Source organism: Hemibagrus wyckioides, linkage group LG19 (genome assembly GCF_019097595.1).
Source record: "Hemibagrus wyckioides isolate EC202008001 linkage group LG19, SWU_Hwy_1.0, whole genome shotgun sequence".
NCBI lineage: Eukaryota > Metazoa > Chordata > Actinopteri > Siluriformes > Bagridae > Hemibagrus > Hemibagrus wyckioides.
This window is the reverse complement of record NC_080728.1, coordinates 16,576,105-16,598,889: the sequence shown is the minus strand read 5'-3', so window position 1 is coordinate 16,598,889 and position 22,785 is coordinate 16,576,105. Positions and strand designations below refer to the sequence as shown.

The 22,785-nt window shown below is 38.0% G+C and overlaps 1 protein-coding gene and 1 long non-coding RNA gene across 2 annotated transcripts; one reads left to right on the top strand and one right to left on the bottom strand.

Annotated features, from left to right (window-relative positions):
• The first annotated feature begins 346 nt into the window (after nt 1–346).
• aldh1l2 (aldehyde dehydrogenase 1 family, member L2) lies at nt 347–15,976 on the top strand. The gene is made up of 23 exons (XM_058417755.1): nt 347–553; nt 1,414–1,558; nt 3,517–3,751; nt 4,020–4,185; nt 4,280–4,381; nt 7,127–7,216; nt 7,713–7,847; nt 8,622–8,747; nt 8,852–8,943; nt 9,423–9,570; nt 9,703–9,822; nt 9,903–10,030; nt 10,665–10,815; nt 10,901–10,971; nt 11,059–11,164; nt 11,485–11,572; nt 11,858–11,951; nt 12,299–12,398; nt 12,480–12,578; nt 12,688–12,853; nt 13,612–13,717; nt 13,822–14,021; nt 14,186–15,976. The coding sequence occupies exons 1-23, from the start codon at nt 506–508 to the stop codon at nt 14,239–14,241; spliced, it is 2,772 nt and encodes a 923-aa protein (XP_058273738.1). The 5' UTR covers nt 347–505; the 3' UTR covers nt 14,242–15,976.
• A 2,442-nt stretch (nt 15,977–18,418) lies between these two features.
• On the bottom strand, nt 18,419–21,864 carry LOC131369823 (uncharacterized). The gene is made up of 5 exons (XR_009207337.1): nt 21,633–21,864; nt 20,104–20,262; nt 19,721–19,849; nt 19,223–19,354; nt 18,419–18,605 (listed from the first exon to the last, which is right to left on the bottom strand). It is a non-coding gene; the product is annotated as an uncharacterized LOC131369823 (long non-coding RNA).
• Nucleotides 21,865–22,785: the final 921 nt, after the last annotated feature.

Here is a 22,785-nt window from a genome sequence, read left to right as displayed (position 1 = left end):
TTGAATCAATACTGATTTTTAAATTAATCCACAAATTTCAAGCATGCCACAAAACAGGACAAAATTATGGATGTACTTTTTCCTGACATTTTATGTCCTACCTTACCAAATTGTCTTACGTTTGCACAATGAATATCATTTATGAAGTGGCATGAATTGAATTTATTCACAAAGTGTGGATGCATAAATTTATTTGGAATATAACAATTTGAAGATTAAACAAATAATACACCCTAGCTTTTGGGGCCACGTTCCTGGTAGTCCACAGTTGGACGGATGGATTAACTAAGGACGGACACTATATATAAGCGGGGGCGCGCACGTACACAACAATGACGCGCACGTATAGGGCCATCACAGCAGCCGTCTGTCAAACAGACTAGCTCAGGCGAGTCCGAGCTGCTCGCACACGAATACACACGCTCGCGAGGAGGTGTGCGTCCCCGGTGTACTTCAGTTGTTTGCACATTTTTTTATTTTAAATTAAAATCTGTGCATTGTCGCCATGTTGTGGACGGTCAGCACGGTCGTTAGGAAATTTTCCACATCATCCGTGAGTAACGACTGCGCCTGTTTAACCTTGCTGGCTTTGTTGCTGCTGTTAGCAATGAATGAAAAATTGCAGTGGGGAAGGGTATAGGGGTAGGGTGTATGGATGGCAAAAACAGACATTATGGATGATTAAAGGACAGGTAGTGCTGTAATATTAACCTCTCATTCGGAGTGCTTTATGTTTGTTGACGATGTAGGCGCAATATAGTAGGTGCACGAGCTGAGTAGTGCAGAATTCATGGCTGGAGAGCTGGACAGTGTTCACAGTGGCCACGTTGCTGTACTAAGTTAAACTGCTCTCTCTCTCTCTCTCTCTCTCTCTCTCTCTCTGTCTCTCTCTCTATTACTCTCTAGCAGAAACACATGCTTTGAGTTGCATCAGCAAGTGTTGGGGAAATGACACTATGGCACTGCATATCACATTACTAGCAAAAGCGTTATTTATAAATAGCTTCTTTTTTTATTTGATATTTTGATGCAACATATATATATATATATAAGATCTTGGCTGACTACAAGTTGTTAAACGTCGGTTTTTAGTTTCCGGCTCTTATCTTGGGCGTAATTTCGAGGTTATCAGCCTAACAAACCTGCTGTTTGCTGATGCGTAATGACAACCTTAAAACACTCTACAATACAGCCAGAACTAGCTCCTTATATAGGTGCACTAAGAGCCTCAAATAACTTTAATCCATATGTATACTTTATTTAAAAAATATTCACATATTCAGGTGAAAAGACGGCAAACAACGTCAGGGTTATTACATATTAGTTACCTTGATATAATTGTCCAAGACGTATTGTTTTTTTGGGCAGTTTTTCTGGTCTTGTCACTGAAAGTAAATCTACTTCTCCACACAGGCTCGCTATCAAAATAAGCTGAGGCTAGCGCTGATTGGTCAGAGCTTGTTTGGACAGGAAGTGTACACCAGCCTCCGGAAACAAGGTCATAAGGTGGTGGGCGTGTTCACTGTGCCAGATAAAGATGGAAAGGCAGACCCATTGGGTGAGTGACGTCACAAGGGGGCGGGGTATACGTGTTATTATACCAAACATTTGCAGCGCTGAGGCTTCCTTTTGGCAGGGAAAATGAGCAGAATGGATTTCTATTTATTTCAAATAATAAATTAAACTTTATAAATTCATTACACCTTTACAATTATTGTTAGTCATTGGTGCTGGCAATCATGCAAAATATATTTATGTTACCAAATCTGTTCAGTAGCTAATGCATGCTGTAGAAGTTGCCAAATGGAATCATAAATTAATTTGCATATTCATTGATTATTTCAATATTAAAATATCTTACCCAAAGAAGGAACCTTTTCTGAAATCGCTTAGAATACAGTAAGATAGAACAGAATTGAGTTTTAATTATAATCAGAATAAAATTGATTGTAATACATAGGAATAGTGAATTTACATCAGTACATCCAAACAAAATGCGATTGAAAAAATATCCAGTAAAACATATGCCTTTGCAAAAAAAGGAATCTTGAAAGAAGCTGGGTGAAAGTCTAGGTATTGTAATAAAAAGTATTGGAACAGCAAGGTTTTTGTTATACAATTCGGAGTGATAGCAGTTTTTGCACAATACTGTAAAACCCAGCTCATCTCCTGCGAATATTCATGCCACAATTAAGTTCACACAGGTTTTTACACAGACTTTTTTTCTATTCCGATGTTTGATGTGTGCATTGAAGCTCTGAAGCTCTTGACCTCTATCTGCATGATTTTATGCACTGCACCGCTGCCAAATGATTGGCTGATTAGACAACTGCAAAAATGTGCAGGTGTACAAGTGTTCCTAATAAAGTGGACAGTGAGTGTATTTTTTAAAAACAATACTTCAACATAACAGTAATTAAAGCATCTTCTCAGGAAAATGAAAAATCTTCGGAAATACAAAACGCCATATTGATTAATTCTGTATAAAATGGAGATATAATGTAGATTTAAAGATATGTTATAATAAATATTGAGAAGAGAGAGAGAGAGAGAAAGTGTACAGAAAGGCTTTGAAGGTTTGTAGAATTGAAGAATTTTTTCCATTTCCATTTTAACAGCTACTAGTGGGATATTTAAACTGTACTGTGTGTGTAAACTGATGACTCAGGAGTGTATAGAGATGACGAGTATGTGCCTGCATGTGAGAGTGTAAATGGGAGTGTGTAGTGTGTGTAAGAGGGGGGTGGGTGTCTGTAGTGTCAGAGAGGCTTTTAACCAGCTGGTCCTCTCTATAAGGATCTCATTGTTTTACAGAAGAGCAGGAAGAACCTGTAAATAATCTAATAAATCACACAAACCCACCCACTTACTGACCTACATGTAAGAGAAAGTCCAGACTTGCATTCCTCACCTTCAGTATTACCAGTGTAATTGCTGAATAATAATTCATGATAATTACTGAGGAATAAACTTGTAATGCATTCTTAAACATATTTGATTCAATACATATTTAAGAACAAAATTCTCTCTCTAACTCTTTTTCAAACACATTTAAAGGTCCTGGCAGCTGGTTGTGTATGAATGCGAACTAGAGTTGAAATGCAGAGAATGTTGACACGACACATTTTTAGGTCACGATATCCTGCCTAACTTTATTTTTAATGACAGATAGGTCATCATGGTGGATGACTTGTCCTCTTTGCAGTTATTCCATATTGCAAAATTTTCCTGTCTTATTACTTAAGAGAAAAAGAGAAAGAAATTTACTCTTTATTACTTTATCACTGATCCATTGTAGTTTATAATTTCCTGTCACTTTTGACCATGCTAGATGTTCAAAAATGAGTTTAATATTTAAGGTTGATAAGGATTATTTCAATTTTAAAGTCATATGAGAAAGTAGTGGGGACTAGTCACCCTGAATAAAAATGAATAAAATTTTCTGTCCACCAATTTATGTTTTTCTTTCCAGTGTGTCCTTATCTGACCTAAAACTTTGTTGAACCTGTTCATCAGCTGTGGCAGCAGAAAAAGATGGCACACCGGTGTTTAAGTTCCCACGCTGGCGTGTGAAGGGGAAACCAATCTCAGAGGTAGTGGATGCCTACAAGGCTGTGGGCGCTGAACTCAACGTCATGCCCTTCTGCTCCCAGTTCATCCCAATGAATGTGATCGACTATCCCAAACATGGCTCTATTATTTACCATCCGTCTCTCCTGCCCAGACACAGAGGGGCTTCTGCTATCAACTGGTATGAGACATCTGCTCATATGTGTGCGGTATTAACATTTTGGTAGCTTATGAAAGAGAAAGTACTGTATGTAAGAATATAATCCCTGTGTGTAACTACATATAAGCTTATTCATCTGTTTTGTTTTCCAAATAATGCAATATTTAATTCTGTATTTTCTTCTGATTTGGTTATTTCCTAATTTATACTCACTAGACTGAGGGCCTGTGTTGATTTACTGAAATGACTCAAGTAGTTTGACATTAAGGAGTCATTTGTCTATGTGCAGGACTCTGATTGAGGGCGATAAAAAAGGCGGCTTCACTATATTCTGGGCTGATGATGGTTTGGACACTGGTCCCATCCTGCTGCAGAAGGAGTGTGCTTTGGAACCCAATGACACTGTAGATACACTGTACAACCGCTTCCTCTTCCCAGAGGGAATTAAAGCTATGGTAAGTCAACATCACTCTTTCTTTATGTACAACAACGTTCTTCAATAAACTGTCACGTAGATAGCATATACATAAAACATACTGGTTTAAACAGGTGGAGGCAGTTCAGCTTATTGCAGATGGCAAGGCTCCCAGAATTCCACAGGCAGAGGAGGGAGCAAGCTACGAAGGCATCCAGAAGAAATCCAATGCCAAGGTAAGTACATTTCCACCTACATCACAGGTGAATCTGTCTAGGACAGTGTCAATTTAGTATCATTCAAGTTTCATTTCATAGTTTTATAGCCACCGTTTTGTTCTTTCTGATGCAGGGAGCTGTTTATTGTCATGTCTCCAAATTTCTGTTTCCTTAGTTTCTAGATCTTTAGCAGTAAGCTTTAGCTGGCCTATACTGGTACAGAACTATTTTTACAGGATAAACAAACAGTTCAAATGAAATCTGTCAAAATGACAGATTTTAACCTCAGTCTGTTAAAATGACATACACCATGAGTGAACAGAAGTATCAGTCCACTTAGTTTAACTTAGTTTTAACAACCGGCTAATGATTCAAATGCCCAATTGAGCTGATTGTAATTCAGTAGCATTTCTACAAAGTATATATGACACACACCAAGAGCGAACAAAAGTATCAATTGACTTACTCAAGTTAAACACGAGGCTAATGATACACCTGATCCAGTGAAGTAAATCATTGTAAAACAATGCTGAAGGCGGCCGAAATACACAATAATGTCCTTTGAACAGTTGATATTGAGATACACTATATTGCCAAAAGTATTCGCTCACCTGCCTTGACTCTCATATGAACTTAAGTGACATCCCATTCCTAATCCATAGGGTTCAATATGACGTCGGTCCACCCTTTGCAGCTATAACAGCTTCAACTCTTCTGGGAAGGCTGTCCATAAGGTTTAGGAGTGTGTTTATGGGAATTTTTGACCATTCTTCCAGAAGCGCATTTGTGAGGTCACACACTGATGTTGGACGAGAAGGCCTGGCTCTCAGTCTCCGCTCTAATTCATCCCAAAGGTGTTCTATCAGGTTGAGGTCAGGACTCTGTGCAGGCCAGTCAAGTTCATCCACACCAGACTCTGTCATCCATGTCTTTATGGACCTTGCTTTGGTCACTGGTGCACAGTCATGTTGGAAGAGGAAGGGGCCAGCTCCAAACTGTTCCCACAAAGTTGGGAGCATGGAATTGTCCAAAATGTCTTGGTATGCTGAAGCATTCAGAGTTCCTTTCACTGGAACTAAGGGGCCAAGCCCAGCTCCTGAAAAACAACCCCACACCATAATCCCCCCTCCACCAAACTTTACACTTGGCACAATGCAGTCAGACAAGTACCGTTCTCCTGGCAACCGCCAAACCCAGACTCGTCCATCAGATTGCCAGATGGAGAAGCGCGATTCGTCACTCCAGAGAACGCGTCTCCACTGCTCTAGAGTCCAGTGGCGGCATGCTTTACACCACTGCATCCGACGCTTTGCATTGCACTTGGTGATGTATGGCTTGGATGCAGCTGCTCGGCCATGGAAACCCATTCCATGAAGCTCTCTGCGCACTGTTCTTGAGCTAATCTGAAGGCCACATGAAGTTTGGAGGTCTGTAGCGATTGACTCTGCAGAAAGTTGGCAACCTCTTCACACTATGCGCCTCAGCATCCGCTGACCCCGCTCCGTCAGTTTACATGGCCTACCACTTCGTGGCTGAGTTGCTGTCATTCCCAAACACTTCCACGTTCTTATAATACAGCTGACAGTTGACTGTGGAATATTTAGGAGCGAGGAAATTTCACGACTGGATTTGTTGCACAGGTGGCATCCTATCACAGTTCCACGCTGGAATTCACTGAGCTCCTGAGAGCGACCCATTCTTTCACAAATGTTTGTAAAAACAGTCTGCATGCCTAGGTGCTTGATTTTATACACCTGTGGCCATGGAAGTGATTGGAACACCTGATTCTGATTATTTGGATGGGTGAGCGAATACTTTTGGCAATATAGTGTATGTCTGCTACTGATGCTCTGTAAAGCCTTCATAACGCCTCTAATCTGAGGTGCTGTTAATTGGTGATTTCTGAGGCTGGTAACTCTAAATGAACTTCTCCTCTGCAGCAGAGGTCAGTTTTGGTCTTGCTTTACTGGGATGGTCTTCATGTGAGCCAGTTTCATCATGGTGATGGGAATTGCAAATGCACTTGACAATACTGTTCTTTCAAGAACTATTCCAGAACACCTGACCTTCGTGTCTTAAAATAACAACTGACTGTTTTTTGTTGTCATTACATATGGATTACTTAAGTCCATGTGTGTTATTTCATAGTTTTGAAATCTCCAATATTGTTCTAGAATGTAGAAAATAAATCCCTAAACAAAAAAACATTGAATTAAAAGGAGTGTCCAAACTTTTGACTGGTAGTGTATGTGATAGAGCATATTATGTATGACGTATATTTAATATAAATAATATTAATAAATAATCCCCCTTCCCCTTATATTACTCCTCTTCTTTGTGTTTGAGCTTCAGCTACACTTCGACTAGCATTTGGGAATTCAGAACTGTTCATCAGAATGATGTTTTTTCTTGGTTGTTGATGTGGCTGTTATTGTTGCCAGGAAATTTTGGGTGCTGGCACTGCCAAAATGTTGTGTGATGACCTTGTGCGTACTTTTCCACAAGCAGGGAATATGTGTGTGGAAAAGAAAGAGAGAGAGAGAGAGAGAGTGAGTGAATGGTGTTTGAGTAAAGCAGAAGGTTGGATATATCACTCAGGGTTACTGTAGTTCAGAGGTCAGTGTCTGGAATGTTGTTCTGCTGCCAGCTGAGGCTAAAATAAGTAGTAGGAGTAGAGGGTCATTTTCAACTCGTTTAACATATCCCCATACCCATTTCTCTCTCTCTCTCTCTCTCTCCCTCTCCCTCTCCCTCTCTCTCTAGGTGAACATGGCTCAGCCCGCTAATGTTATTCATAACTGGATTCGTGGCCATGATAAAGTTCCTGGAGCCTGGGCTGTCATTGATGGACAGGTGTGTACTATACTCAGCATACTGTACCTGCAGATGTTAATGCAATTAAATCTATAAACACACTTTCACACAGATTATTAGCTTATAACTGATCTACACTATACCTCTAACATCAGTCTGTCCTGTGGAATAGCCAGCTCCATTCACCAGCTAGCAGAAAGATCACTAATAAAAACAGATAAACTGAACAGAAGAACAGAATTTCTGGCTATGTGGTTAAGTAAATGTTACTGCTACCACATATGTAATAGGTTGAAGACATTTATTAGGGAAACCCTTCAGTCATACTGTCAGAGGTGACAAGTCTCTTGTATTACTTATAGTTTTTTCTTCAAACGAGAAACTCAAATAGCCACGTAGTTTTGTTTGAAAGCTCTTTGTTTTATTTCTGTTACATCCTAGGCTTCACTCACTGATACTTTATTTTGCTTTGTAATATTTCTATGCAAATTTAAATTGTATTAAGGTATTAAAATATTATGTGTGTGTTGTGTAGCCAGTGACGCTGTATGGGTCATCGATGCTGAATAGTCCAGTTCCATCAGGTCAGCCCGTGGATGTAGAGAATGCGCCTCAGCCGGGACTCATCACCAACTCTGGCCTTGTGCTCTTCGGCTCTGATGGGAAAGCGGTAACTCTCTTACTTAAACACACAAACAGCAATAGATATAATTCCTTCACCTTCTAAGCCCTGTTTCAAAATGCTCTTGTTCTCATCTCAGGATCAGCAGAACATTTATGGTCCAAACTTGATGCATTGTGCTGTTAGTAATATTTGTTTCTAGACATTTGGTCTTCTCACATATAGGACTGAATTCCAGAAATTTGTCAGCAGTTTTTATTGTAACAGCTAGCTGTTAGCATTCAGCTAGTTTGCATCATTAGTTATTATTATTATTATTATTATTATTATTATTATTATTATTATTTTGCCAGCTAACTACTATAAAGCTATCATTAGTTAGCCTTTCTTGGTGGTTCCTTGGTGAAAGAGACCCTAATTTAATATCAGAGTCAGTGTGTGAATTAAGGCTGATGTGTTTTGAATATTTCTTACACTTTAACTTGTATACTTGAAGTAGATTTAAAGGTTTATACTTTACTCCTTTAGCTTGATGTGAAGAATGTGAAGCTGTACTTCAACTTTTACCAGAGTATTTATTTTAATTTTAGCTTTAATTAGTATTTAATTTAATTTTTAATTTAATTTTTTATTTTATTTTATTTTATTTTATTTTATTTTATTTTATTTTATTTTATTTTAATGAGTTATTGCAGTATTCTTTAATCCCCATTTCATACATTTTTTGCATCATAGTTACGAAGCTTATATATCTGAGATATATGGAGCAATTCATTCTGGATTAATCAGTGAAGTCATTTTGCTTTTGTGCTGATCGTGCAGCTCCAGGTGAAAAGTCTGCAGTTCGAAGATGGAAAGATGATTCCAGCTGCCAAGTACTTCTCGTCAGGAGATACCAGCAGTGTAGAGCTGACTGACGAGGAGAAGAAGATGGCAGAAGACATCAGGGTAAGTGTGTCTGGTGTAGATTCATGTATGTAAAGAAAAAAGAAGAGAAGAAAAAAAATGATTGAACACATTTCCTTTTATGATCCTTTGGTGATCTGTTATAGGTGATCTGGAAGGGCATTCTGAGCAACGTGGCAGTCATTGAGGAGACAACTGACTTCTTTAAGTCTGGAGCTGCGTCTATGGATGTGGTCAGGTGTGTGCTTTCTCAACAAACATCCAACCGAGAATTTGTGATCTCACTGTTTACCTTTAGTACAATTTAACTTTTGGTTTGTTTGTTTTTTCATATTTTTATTTCAGCACTAACTTCTGATTGTATATGAATTAACTATATGAATATAATTTATAAAGCAGCTAATATATCATGATTTGCTCTGGTTTAGTTTTTTTTTTTTTTTTTTTTTTTTTTACAATTTTTTATTCACTTTCATGTTTCTCTTTTACAGACTTTATTTGTATATTCTTTTCTATTTTTATTTAATTGTATAATTTTTTATTTTACAATCTCTTCTATTTGAATTCTTCTGTTCTCATTTTGTCTTATTTTTTTCTTCTGTGATATTTTTAATAATTTATGCTTTATTATTATTATTATTATTATTATTATTAAGGTATATAATGCAAATAATGAACATGAAAAATTGGTGTGTATATGTGTGTTTGTGTGTGTAGACTGGTGGAGGAGATCAAGCAGAAGTGTGGAGATGTACAGCTGCAGAATGAGGATGTCTACATGGCTACTACCTTCCAGGAGTTTATCCAGATGTTTGTACGGCGTCTGAGAGGAGAGGATCAGGAGGAGGAGCTGGTCATCAATTACGTTAGTCTCAAACTTGCGTAATCGTTAATTTTATCCTGACACTCAAACAGACATGATGTACTGATATTAACATTTTAAGTACCATCTTTCAGTGCTAAGGAAGTCACACGTTGTATCTTTTTATATTTCCAGGCAACAAAAGACATCAATAACATGACCCTGAAGATGCCATACCAGTGCTTCATCAATGGGCAGTTTGAGGATGCAGAGAATGGAAAGACTTACAACACTGTCAACCCCACCGATGGCTCTGTAGGTCACACACGCACACGCATGTCCTCTTATTATCACACTGAGTCTGACATTTGACCTTTTTTGATCTTGTCCTGAAGGTGATCTGTAAGGTGGCATTTGCCTCCGTTGCTGATGTAGACAGAGCAGTGGCTGCAGCAAAAGATGCGTTTGAGACGGGACCGTGGGGGAGAATGAACCCTCGCGATCGCGGAAGGCTGCTCTACAAGTAAAGGATACTTCCTCTGAAACACTATCCAGTAATCATTTACATACAGATGACTGACAAATTAAAGGAAAAACCAGTGGTATTTTATGCCTCCACTTGTTCCCATTAAAATGAAGCGTCACTGGAGGTCACTGTAGCATTCTTCTGACAGATTTATCCTATCATGAAACATTTCTGTCCTGATGGGCTTGGCTTCCAGGATGACTCCGCCCACATCCAGAGGGCACAAGGACTTACTGAATGCTTTGATTAATACAAAAACGGTATGGCTTTCACTCTCGTCAGATCTCAGTCCCATCGAACCTTTGAGATATTTTGGAGCAGATTTTGGATCAAAACAACAACAGTGTTCATCGCTCCAGTCAATTCCAGTGACTTGTTAAATCAATGCTAAGCTCACCCCAGTACCTTACTAACACACTGTACATGGTGTTTTCCTTTAATTTGTTAACCGTCTGTGTACTGTTAGATACCTAATTATTTTGAAATAATGGAATTTTGTAAAAAGTCCAGTGTGAAGAAAGGATTTAAAAAAAACAGCAACCTTTTTTATTGTCTTTAAGGATCAAAAAATCTGAGCACATTAATACTTCATATTATTTTTACCAGCTAAATAAAACACACATTTTTGCAGACTGGCTGATCTCATGGAGGAGCATCAGGAGGAGTTAGCCACTATTGAGGCTATTGACTCAGGTGCTGTGTACACACTTGCCCTAAAGACGCATGTCGGCATGTCCATTCAAACCTTCAGATACTTCGCTGGATGGTGTGATAAGATCCATGTACGTATGAGAGGTTGTGCATTGATCTTACTCATGATAATATGTTTTTTATAAATGTATTACATATATGTACTGTCTTCCACAGGGCACGACAATACCTATCAACCAGGCCCGACCCAACCGCAACCTGACCTTCACTAAGAAAGAACCTCTAGGGTGAGTGTAGATATATGTGTTTAAAATAAAACTATAAAAAGGATGAATCTGAGCTGTCCGTAACTCTTTTCTGTAATTGTGGACCAGGGTGTGTGCCATTGTGATTCCATGGAATTACCCTCTAATGATGCTGGCTTGGAAGAGCGCAGCTTGTTTGGCAGCTGGAAACACACTCGTCTTAAAACCTGCACAGGTAAAACACACTTAGGCAGATATTTCCTAAGCTTGTAAGACCTTGCAGCTTCTGAGTGGCATAACAGGAAACGTTAAATGATGATTAAACAATGATACAAGAGCCATCTGTGGCTGGACTCAAGGGAACAGAATTGTCTGTGCTCTTAGGAAGAGAGGCATACTCTCTCTCTGCCATGTGATTTGAGTTATTATGCCTGGTGGTCAGGAATTGGCAGGATGACATATTGGGGACTTGGATATGATATAATCTGTTTTAGAAACTATCCAAAGCAAGCACAAAGCAAATACAAATAAATCTCTTTATGCAAATCCATCCAGGTGACTCCTCTGACAGCGCTGAAGTTTGCCGAGCTGGCTGCTAAAGCAGGCATTCCTAAAGGTGTCATCAATATCATACCAGGATCAGGTAATCACACTACTCCTCCATCACCTGCTGTTTGATTCATTATTGTTTTATACTTGCATCTGCACATAGCTATTTATGTACACACATTTGTGCAGGGATGCATTTAAAAAGGACTCCTTTAACAACATGAAGATGAAGATTATGAAAATGTTTTCTTAAAATTAGGGATAATGCCTTGGCAAAGTAATATAAAGTCAAGAAACTAAGACAAATTTAGTACTTGGCCTTCAGTCATATTGATGATTATGATGTTGATGATGATGATGATGATCATCTGTCTTATAGGTGGTATGGTTGGACAGAGGTTGTCTGATCACCCTGATATTCGTAAGCTGGGCTTCACTGGATCCACCCCCATTGGCAAACAAATCATGAAAAGGTAAAGTTTGTACAATTTCTATGTACCATCATTGGTCACTTTATATCAGGAACACCTTTCTATTGTTTGTATCTGCCAAAATCATGTGGCAGTAGTGCAGTGCATTAAATCATGCGAATACAGGTCACTTTTTACAATGGTGGTGAGGAGAAAACATGCCAAGGTTGGAGGGGTTACAATGCCAGATTCTACTCAGGTCAGGCCAAGAATATGAGGCTCACCGAATCTGGATAGTTAAAGACTGAAAACTATCAATTAAATGATTTCTACCACTCATATCTCAGTCTCTACAGCTGTGAGACCATTCTAAGTTCCCTCTGTTTATATGATGTAATTTTCTCCTGCAGCTGTGCAGTCAGTAACTTGAAGAAGGTCTCCCTGGAGCTGGGTGGCAAATCACCGCTTATTATCTTCAGCGACTGTGACATTGACAAGGCTGTGAGGATGGTGAGAGCCAGGAAATACACAGAGATTGAGGTTACTGTGAAGTGGAAATTTCAGACTTATCTAATGTGTGTGTGTCCATAGGGTATGAGCTCTGTGTTCTTCAACAAGGGAGAGAACTGCATCGCTGCAGGCAGACTGTTTGTTGAAGAGTCTATTCATGATGAGTTCATCCAACGAGTGGTGGGTTTAAACCTGTGCTGATGACTTGAATTATTTTATCTTAATATTCATTTTCCAGAAATAATTAGAAATACCAAAGGCTGACTTATTCAAACACTGACATGCACAGGTTGAGGAGATTAAAAAAATGAAGATTGGAGATCCTCTGGATCGCTCAACAGATCACGGCCCTCAGAACCACAAGGCCCACCTTGACAAGTTGCTGGAGTACTGTGAGATCGGTGTGAAGGAGGGTGCCACTCTCGTATACGGGGGAAAACAGGTGGACAGACCTGGTAAGCCTTCACATGACCAAGAAAGTGTTCACTCCATGCTATTACTTTTGAATTTGAATCCTGTTGTGTTTTCTGCTTGGTGTGGTTCTTTTGGTTCTTTATGCAAACACAGCAGTACTATAATAAAAGTCTGAAAGATTCTGAGTGAGATATTCTCCATTAGCTTCAGTTCAATTGCAGTGGAAAAAAGTAATTTGACTTGGAGTCAACTCAAATCAAATCAGAGGAAGCGAATCAGACATGATGTATTTTGAGTTGTTTGAGTGTTTTGTTGATGTGAGCTGAAAACGTAAGCTGTAATGCAGATATTGGGGCAAAGACAGAGCTGTGATGCTACAGACATGAAATGTTCTCTGGAGTTTCGAAACGATGAACAAAAAAATATATATATTTGGAACTAGATATTTATATAATTATCAAATAATTTGTTTCTCATTCTTGGCAAAGATTTATCTTTTCCTGTCAGAATATTTCTGAGTCAAAGAAGCAAAATGAATCAATTAATCAAAAATTTTCAGAATGTTTTCATCCATAGGCAGTTTTATTTTTTTGTTTGGTCATTTTTTTCCCATATTTTAAATTGTGTGCATTATATCACCAAACCAAACCAAATATCAGATGAACACAAACTCAAGGACACACACTAGTTAGTGTACTGTAAAAAAAAAAAAAACACCTAAAACATTTAGGAGTTTAATTTCTATTGTCAGAATCACAACAGAGTAAACACAAGGTGTGCTTTGTGTATATCTGTACAGGATTTTTCATGGAGCCTACAGTCTTCACGGGCGTAGAGGATCACATGTTCATTGCTAAAGAAGAATCGTTTGGCCCGGTCATGGTGGTGTCGAAATTTAAAGATGGGTAAGTGTTTTGTCAGATTGAAAAGAAAAAGCAGCAAAATGGCTCTGCTGAAGCTTGTAGAGACTTGTAGAAGCATCTGTTCCTCAAGAACCCTTCTCTCTCAGTGATGTAGATGGAGTATTAAGCAGAGCAAATGACACAGAGTTTGGTTTGGCGTCCGGAGTCTTCACACGTGACATCAACAAAGCCATGTATGTGAGTGAGAGGCTGGAAGCTGGAACTGTGTTCGTCAACACCTATAACAAGACGGACGTAGCCGCACCGTTCGGAGGATTCAAGCAGTCTGGTTTCGGGAAGGATCTTGGTAAGCACAGTGATTCCTGATGTGACGCATAAAATATGAGTTTTTATGGGTGATGTTGAGGTACTGTTAATATTAATATTAAACTTAAACCTGAAATACTGTCTGAGCTGCTGTTATAGAAAATTAATCAATACCTTCTGACCAATCAACTTTATGTCTTATAGGTGAGGAAGCCCTTCACGAATATCTCCGAACCAAAGCAGTGACAGTGGAATACTAAAAGAAAACATTACCTGCTGGACTTAATGCTGGATCACCAGGCAGTGGATGGGAAAGCAGGTCTCATGCTTCATCTGCCATCTTGCTTGGGTTTTGGATTGAAGAAGGCGTTTTTGTTCATGTTCTTGTTCTTGTTGTTCTTGTTTTTTTAAGCACTCTCTGCCACACAACAATTTTCGTGCCTACAGTGTCTTTCAGATTGCTTATAGCAAATGCCAAAGCAGGTCAGTATGCCACAAATGGCTCCAAGGACATAGCAGAAACAGTAGCTTGGGAAAACCGTGGATCAGTATGGGTTCGGATGATGTATTTTGTCAACACGACACTGCCAGCATCCAGCTGATTTAACATCAGAAGGAGAATTATTGTTTATTTTATTTATTTTATTTTTGGAGATTTCTGTTTCTTACATAAATCCATACACAGCATCTGGTGTTTATTTAAAACTGTATTTTGTCTTAAGAAATCCAAAAAACTATTTTAAGTCACTATCACAATTTAAAATGGAATATTTCTACCTCACCGAGGCTCTTAATAAACATGCCACCTCCAGAAATCCTGTTTTAAATTAATATACATGTAAATATTTTTTAGAGAATTAAACAAATGATCCTTCTTTATATTTATAACTTTGCATTCCAGACAGGAAGTACATCATGTTTTGAATCTGTAAATATGATGGTCTGAAGAAAAAAAAGGATTCAGAGAGGTGTATATGAAAGAGTTATGGAACTTAAAAAAGTGATGCTTTATCAGGCATCCTCCTGTTCAGACTGGATTTACTGGAAACAGATTAAATCCAGTTCTTTACTAGAAGACACTTTCTGTGAAGTGTTCCATGGAAATCCAGAAACCATTTTAGTTATTCAAAACACACTGAGTATTCTAATCAGACAAAACTATTATTTATAGTCTTAAAGGAAAAGTCCACCCTGAACAACATAGATAATAGTCTTTAATTAATGATATAATCTTCAAATGTTTTATTTAGTAATGAAATTCTTAGTTGACTCTTTTTTTGGCCTGTTTTCATTTTCCTACACTACCCACAATGACAGTTGAGTACTAGTGGTGCAAGATGGATGTAGCTCTCACTTCACTTCTCTCTAAATCTCTAAAGAGAGCCAGCTTCAGTACTTCAGTCTTTCTCTCCCTTTCAACTAAAAACAGATCAGCTTCCAAAGGTTTGATTATCATGCTAACACCTGAAGCAGCACCATCATGCTAGTCAAGCCAGGTCTCAAATCAGTGCTTTTTATTAAATGCATTGCATTTAGGGAACTTTGAGACCAATGTTTGCTCCAACATCTCCACTACTTCTGTTAAATTTCTCATTAATATTACTTACAGGAAAATGTTGAGTGAGGAACTACGCTCTTCCTCTTTTGTTTCGGCAAAACCTGATCCTAATATTAGTGATGTTCCATCAAAGTTTTTCGTTATTTTCATATAAAGATATATAATGTGTTTCAGGGTGGTTTTTTTCTTTATGGCATCATGCAGAAATGTCTTGCATAAACTGCTTATATATCACACCAACAGAATGTCTGCCAGCATTTCTTTCTACCGAGGCGTTACAGTGGGTGGCATACCAAGAGAGTTAGCGGGCAACTTTTAAAATCAACACTATCTTCAGTATGATCTGTGCATTATGTGAGGAACGACAGTATTTAGCAGCTACTGAAACGCAACAGTGTTAAATCCATTTCTATCAACAATAAACTGAATATGGATCACCCTTTCTGTGGTTTCTTAAAATTCCTTTACAAATAAGCTAATTCTATTTCATTAAATCAACAAATATGAACCAGCTACTATAATATAGCAGTAAAATTCAAGTAAGAGTAACTGCTATGTTTACATTTCTGGTATTTTGGCAGATGCCCTTATACAGAGCAAGTGTATTTTATACAACTGAGGGTTAAGGGCCTTGCTCAGGGACCCAGCAGTGAAAGCATGGTGGACCTGGGATTCAAACTGACAACCTTCCAAATCAGTAATCCAAGGACTTAACCACTAAGCTACCATGTTCCCCTAATGGGCACAGTAGTAATAAGCTTTAACTGTAAAAACATCTTTATTTATAGAAATGCATCGTAGCAGAAGATTAATTTTTTATTTGCTGAAATCTTAAAAATAGTCAGAAAGTGCTATTTAAAATGCTTCTAGTTTGAATTATTTCCTAATTTATAACAGTTTTCATTACTAAATATATTACTTACAACAACTTGACTATATGAAATACACTATATTGCCAAAAGTATTCGCTCACCTGCCTTGACTCGCATATGAACTTAAGTGACATCCCATTCCTAATCCATAGGGTTCAATATGACGTCGGTCCACCCTTTGCAGCTATAACAGCTTCAACTCTTCTGGGAAGGCTGTCCACAAGGTTTAGGAGTGTGTTTATGGGAATTTTTGACCATTCTTCCAGAAGCGCATTTGTGAGGTCACACACTGATGTTGGACGAGAAGGCCTGGCTCTCAATCTCCGCTCTAATTCATCCCAAAGGTGTTCTATCGGGTTGAGGTCAGGACTCTGTGCAGGCCAGTCAAGTTCATCCACACCAGACTCTATGTCTTTATGGACCTTGCTTTGTGCACTGGTGCACAGTCATGTTGGAAGAGGAAGGGGCCAGCTCCAAACTGTTCCCACAGTTGGGAGCATGGAATTGTCCAAAATGTCTTGGTATGCTGAAGCATTCAGAGTTCCTTTCACTAGAACTAAGGGGCCAAGCCCAGCTCCTGAAAAACAACCCCACACCATAATCCCCCCTCCACCAAACTTTACACTTGGCAGAATGCAGTCAGACAAGTACCGTTCTCCTGGCAACCGCCAAACCCAGACTCGTCCATCAGATTGCCAGATGGAGAAGTGCGATTCGTCACTCCAGAGAACGCGTCTCCACTGCTCTAGAGTCCAGTGGCGGCGTGCTTTACACCACTGTATCTGACGCTTTGCATTGCACTTGGTGATGTATGGCTTGGATGCAGCTACTCGGCCATGGAAACCCATTCCATGAAGCTCTCTGCGCACTGTTCTTGAGCTAATCTGAAGGCCACATGAAGTTTGGAGGTCTGTAGCGATTGACTCTGCAGAAAGTTGGCGACCTCTTCGCACTATGCGCCTCAGCATCCGCTGACCCCGCTCCGTCAGTTTACGTGGCCTACCACTTCGTGGCTGAGTTGCTGTCGTTCCCAAACACTTCCACGTTCTTATAATATAGCTGACAGTTGACTGTGGAATATTTAGGAGCGAGGAAATTTCACGACTGGATTTGTTGCACAGGTGGCATCCTATCACAGTTCCACGCTGGAATTCACTGAGCTCCTGAGAGCGACCCATTCTTTCACAAATGTTTGTAAAAACAGTCTGCATGCCTAGGTGCTTGATTTTATACACCTGTGGCTATGGAAGTGATTGGAACACCTGATTCTGATTATTTGGATGGGTGAGCGAATACTTTTGGCAATATAGTGTATTTCAGAGATACTAATTGGTTTGTCTTCTTTTTTTGCTTTAATGACAATGTGCATTTAAGCTGCCAGGCACTCCACAAGTTTGTGTAAAACCTAATGATCCATTTTATATCAAATCTATCCGTCTGTCGTCAGAACACGATATAAGAGATTAGACATTAGGAAAATCTAATCTTTTGTACAAAGAACTTAACATAATCCGTGCCACACATTAGCTAACATTTAGTTAGAGGATTAATGCAGAATTGATTTACTTTCTTTTGAATTATTCTAATAATTAAATTCAAAAACCTGTTTATTTCCAATTGTGAATGTGCATTTTCGATTTTAAGCTTCTGGACCACACAAATATTTAGTCAGATATCTTTAAATAAATTGAGAATTTAAAGAAGACTAATACTAATAGATTTTGTGTTGTGGAATATCCACAAGAAGCTCTTCACAGCACAACCACAGCCTGAAAAGACCAAAAGTCAATTTTCCTCACTCTCGCCATAGTGAAGCTTGGTGGTGGTAGCATCACGTATGGGTAAGCTTTTCATGAACAGGGACCAGGAATACTGGGCAGAAATTAACATTCTAACAGGACAATTGCCCTAAGCATGATGTCAAAACTATGCAGAATCTTCCCGTTAAAATCTGTACCTCAAAACAGTACAAGATAATGAAAGTCGAACACAAAAACAACACAGAAATTGAATGAAAAATTTTAATACAGAAGTAAACAATGTAAAGCATTTAATCTGTAAAGCGCTGATTATCATTAAAAAAATCTTCATCTTCATGAATTAGCTCATTGTCCTCTAAACGAGGCATATCAACAGTGTAAAAAATGTTGTCCAGCTCAACTGATCCATGCAGCACACGCTGATCCTCCGAACACTGAAAAGAAACATCCAACATATGAAATATTACATACAGCAAATACTGACAAATGGCACATGATGGACACAGTAAACAAAACAACAAGGTCTTATTAGTAACTCAGTGAGAGCACCTACCACCAGATGTTGTCATATATAACTAGCCTGTGTGAGGTAATGTCTATGTTTACTGTCTCTAATTTGTGTTTTATTTTTAATCTTTAGCCATTTAGTCAAAATACTTTGCAGTTTAGCTATGCACTGCGTAACCAGCTTAGATAGCTAGCACCAACATTTGCTAGCCAGTAAACATACTGCTAGTTAGCTAGATGAGTAGCAATGTTAGAGCGGTCAAAGAAAAAAAATGAGAAATATGAGTCTTTATACAACAATTCCTAACTAGCTAGCTAATCAAGCTAGATACTGTAATTTTTGTTTATAGCATATCTGCACTAGCACAATAAAAACAAAATTTAAGCAGCTCATGTTTTTGCTGGCTTTGCCCCTGAGATTCATTATTTTAAAAGCTGTAAAATATTTCAGGGTCCCCATTCCTAATTTTCTTTCTTATGAGGCTTAGGTTTTTATTTTAGAAAACATGTATTGCCCGCCTTCACAACACAGCTTCCTGCTTACCCTCAGTGACATATCATGATGTATTTCAAGACGCTCTGAGCTTCCATGGCCACGGTCAAGTCTGTATGATCTGCTCTCAAATATGACCCATCCATTTTGACCTTCTGGATTTTTCTCACATTGAACAGGATGCTGAAATGAACAAAACAAGAGCAAGATTCATGTGTGTTCAGTCAGGTCAATATTACAAATGCAGTCTATTAAAAATAAACACAGATAATATCTAATGATTCGACAGTAAATATAAAGTGGAGGTTTTAGATCCCAAAGGTTAGGAAATGATTTTTTGTTATTTTGTGTCTGTTAAAAAAAAACCCAATAAATAAAGATATCCTAATAAACTAGACAAGTTTTATTACATGTGGGTGAATGTAGCTGAGGATAGATTGCTGATTTATAAATTGAATAAACTAAAATAACCTCACACTTGGGAAAAAAAACAACTTTACAATGTAAATGTCTCCTCAAACACTAAGCTTATCTTAAAGATGGCATTACCCTCAGTTCTGAGTTTTGGTAGCCATGATCCACATCATAGTTATCCAACACATTAAGTCTGTATGATCTGTTCTCAAATATGATGCATCCATTTTGACCTTCTGGATTTTCCTCACACTGAATAGGAACCTGAAATGGTCAAGAAAAGGAACAAATCTGGGTTATGGAGTCTAAACCATACTTCGAAATTGAGTGTCTTTTCAAATACAGAAATTGGACAATAAGAAAGAATTCTTTGCTTATGAGGTTGGAATTTAGCTGAGGATTGTTGCAGTTTTAGAGAATGAATGAAATGTGTATAAGGGGGTGTATAAAAAAAGTAAAATTGTGAACGTTCACATGAAGTGCTACATTTTTCATAAAAGATATGAAAAATCTTTTACCCTCAATAGTGTATCACTTTGCTGTGGTTCAAAACACACTGAGTTTTGATGGCCACGGTCCACGACGTAGACATCCGACTGAGCTAGACTGTATGATCTGTCCTCAAATATGACAACCCCATTTTGGCCTTCTGGATTTTCCTCACATTGAATAGGAACCTGAATAAAGAAATTAAAATAAAATCTTTATTCACACCCATGTGTTCAGTCAAATCCAATAAACATACTTACATTGACAAAAGATACTGTATCTATTGTGCAGCAAATACGTAGTGAAAAGTCTTGTTCCCAAACTAGATTTAGATTATTTTTGGGTCTGATAAATACAGGAATTAGCCAATGAATAAAAAAAGATAATCTGCTAAACTGGAGGAGGTCGATGTAGGGTGAGTGTAGTAGAGGATGGTTAGAAGTTTTAAGGCATAAATAATTCAAATTTACAATTACATATTACACAGTTTTACAATTTGAAATTCACACTAAATGATAACTTTATTATTAAATGCTACGGTAAAGGTTCATTCAGCCGATTAAATTTAAATTATAGCCCATCAGATGTCAGTGTCGTCACATAAAGGTCTTGGTATTCTCAATCCACACCTCAGGCCACATCTAGAGAAAATGGCGGCCTCGTTCCCTAATGTTACTTTGTTTTTGTTTTTGATGACTCACGTTTAGGACGTGGAAAACATTAAAGTAAATAATAAAGTCTAAAATGTCTTTACAATATGACAATATTAATGAAAATTTCACCTTCCAGAGTTAAATCCCACAATTAATCCTCGTTATGCTGTTAAAAAATCATAACCTTAAAACCGAAATAATACACAACACATCCGAGCCAAATCTGACGACATATTTGACCAGAAAAGATTATCAGCACCAGATAATACACCAAACGCCAAATACTGTCTGTAAAAATAGTCTGTAAAAATTCTCAATCCAACAATTCTCAAATCTACTGTTCAGTATATATACACAGAATACTCACTTAACTAGCAACTAGCTCAAGTGCTTAGCATAAGCATATTTCTGTACTGTATATATACGTTCAACTTTTCAGGAATTTCAGGTTAAATCCATTACCTGTAACTCAAAACGAACATGAATTCAGGACCATTTACCTAAAGTAGTACTGAATAAATATGTGTTTACCATTTCAATTTTGTTAAACTAATTTCCTCCCGGAAAGCGTGCTGCTTACTGAAATCCAAATACGTTATGCTACCAACATGATGTGAAAGCACGTAACACGTCGGATGTGACAGGTTCATGTCACGGACTCTTATTGTATTATAAATCATGTTATAAGGTAAATATGGTTGAGTTTAGTTGATCATCATTTTTACTACACTTTTAAACATTTTTTTTTAATCATAAAGCTGCCCAAATAATCTTTTATTAGTATTATCATTATTAGTATTATTATTATTAAAGTTGAGACCAACACTAAAGATGTAATGATTGTATATACGGTATATCTACAGCTGTATTTTTCAAATACTGTCTGATCAAACTCATCACTTTACCTTCCTGAATTCCTTTTTTGAACCTTGTACAGTAGATCCTGGACTGAACTGAAGATGATTTTCTCTTCATCCGTGTTTTCAAACCAGTAATCCATTGTCATATTGATGTCCAGATGTCCAGATATAGGGAAGAAAACATCTTCAAAACATCAGAGAAATGATCTGACTGAATGATCCTCAAAGACAAACATATGTGATGTAAAACAGAACACAAATAAACTGAACACAAGTACATCCTGATTCCAGTTTACCTGTCAGGCTCTACCTGTTTTAACAGGTGTGGCCACAAAAGTTAAGATTCATCTTTGTGATCCATTGTGTAAAATCAAACTGAACAGCGCAACTGGTCTTATATACAGTAACACAAGGGCCTTGCTCTATTGCCCAACAGTGGAGCTTGGTGGTGCTGGGGCTTGAACCCCGATCAACAACCCAGAGCCTTAAAGACTTGAGCTACCAAAAAAGAACACTGTCTTAGTAATAATCATGTAGAATTGGCTGGTTAGTTAAAGTTAAATGCAACAGGTTGAATTAGTGGCTTGTACATTTCTAAACACCCGTATCCAGAGAGACTTACATATTTTTCTCATTTTATACAACTGAGGGTTAAAGGCCTTGCTCAAGGGCCCAGCAGTAGCAGCTGGGTGGACCTGGGATTCAAACTCACAACCTGCTAAGCAGTAGTTTAACACTGTTACCACAGAACTACCACATCCCAATGTCCTGGTGGTTCATTTTCTGACTGAAATGAAGCCCAAACATGTGTCAGGATTGAAGAACCCACCAGAGTAGCAAGGTCTCTGACTCAATGAGGTATGTTCAAATTGTGTAATCATTTTTTATTTTTTAACCAAACTCTTGTTGATCAAGTGGTGAAAATTTTTAAATGTTGATGTAGTGAAAATGTAGAATGTAGACTTTTTGTGCCATGGTCAGAACAGAGGGTGCTGCTAACCAAGGTCAAATGTGGGAATGAAGAAAGAAAAAATAAAAGTTTAGACGAGAAAGAATAAAGCAATTAGCCAATTAGTGTTTTGGTTACCCGATAAGAATTTGGTTCCTTTTCCTAAACCTTTGGTTTAGAAAGATGTCTAAAAAAAACTAAGTGTAATGAATGATCAAGGCTCTTCCTCTCTGAGATATCTTGGATATC

Bases quoted from the DNA above. Each gene is read 5' to 3' on its own strand.
- aldh1l2 (XM_058417755.1), top strand. From the start codon at position 506: ATGTTGTGGACGGTCAGCACGGTCGTTAGGAAATTTTCCACATCATCC. The intron at 8,748-8,851 runs GTAAGTGTGTCT...GATCTGTTATAG, and splicing joins AGATGGCAGAAGACATCAGG to GTGATCTGGAAGGGCATTCT. The intron at 9,823-9,902 runs GTAGGTCACACA...CTTGTCCTGAAG, and splicing joins TCAACCCCACCGATGGCTCT to GTGATCTGTAAGGTGGCATT.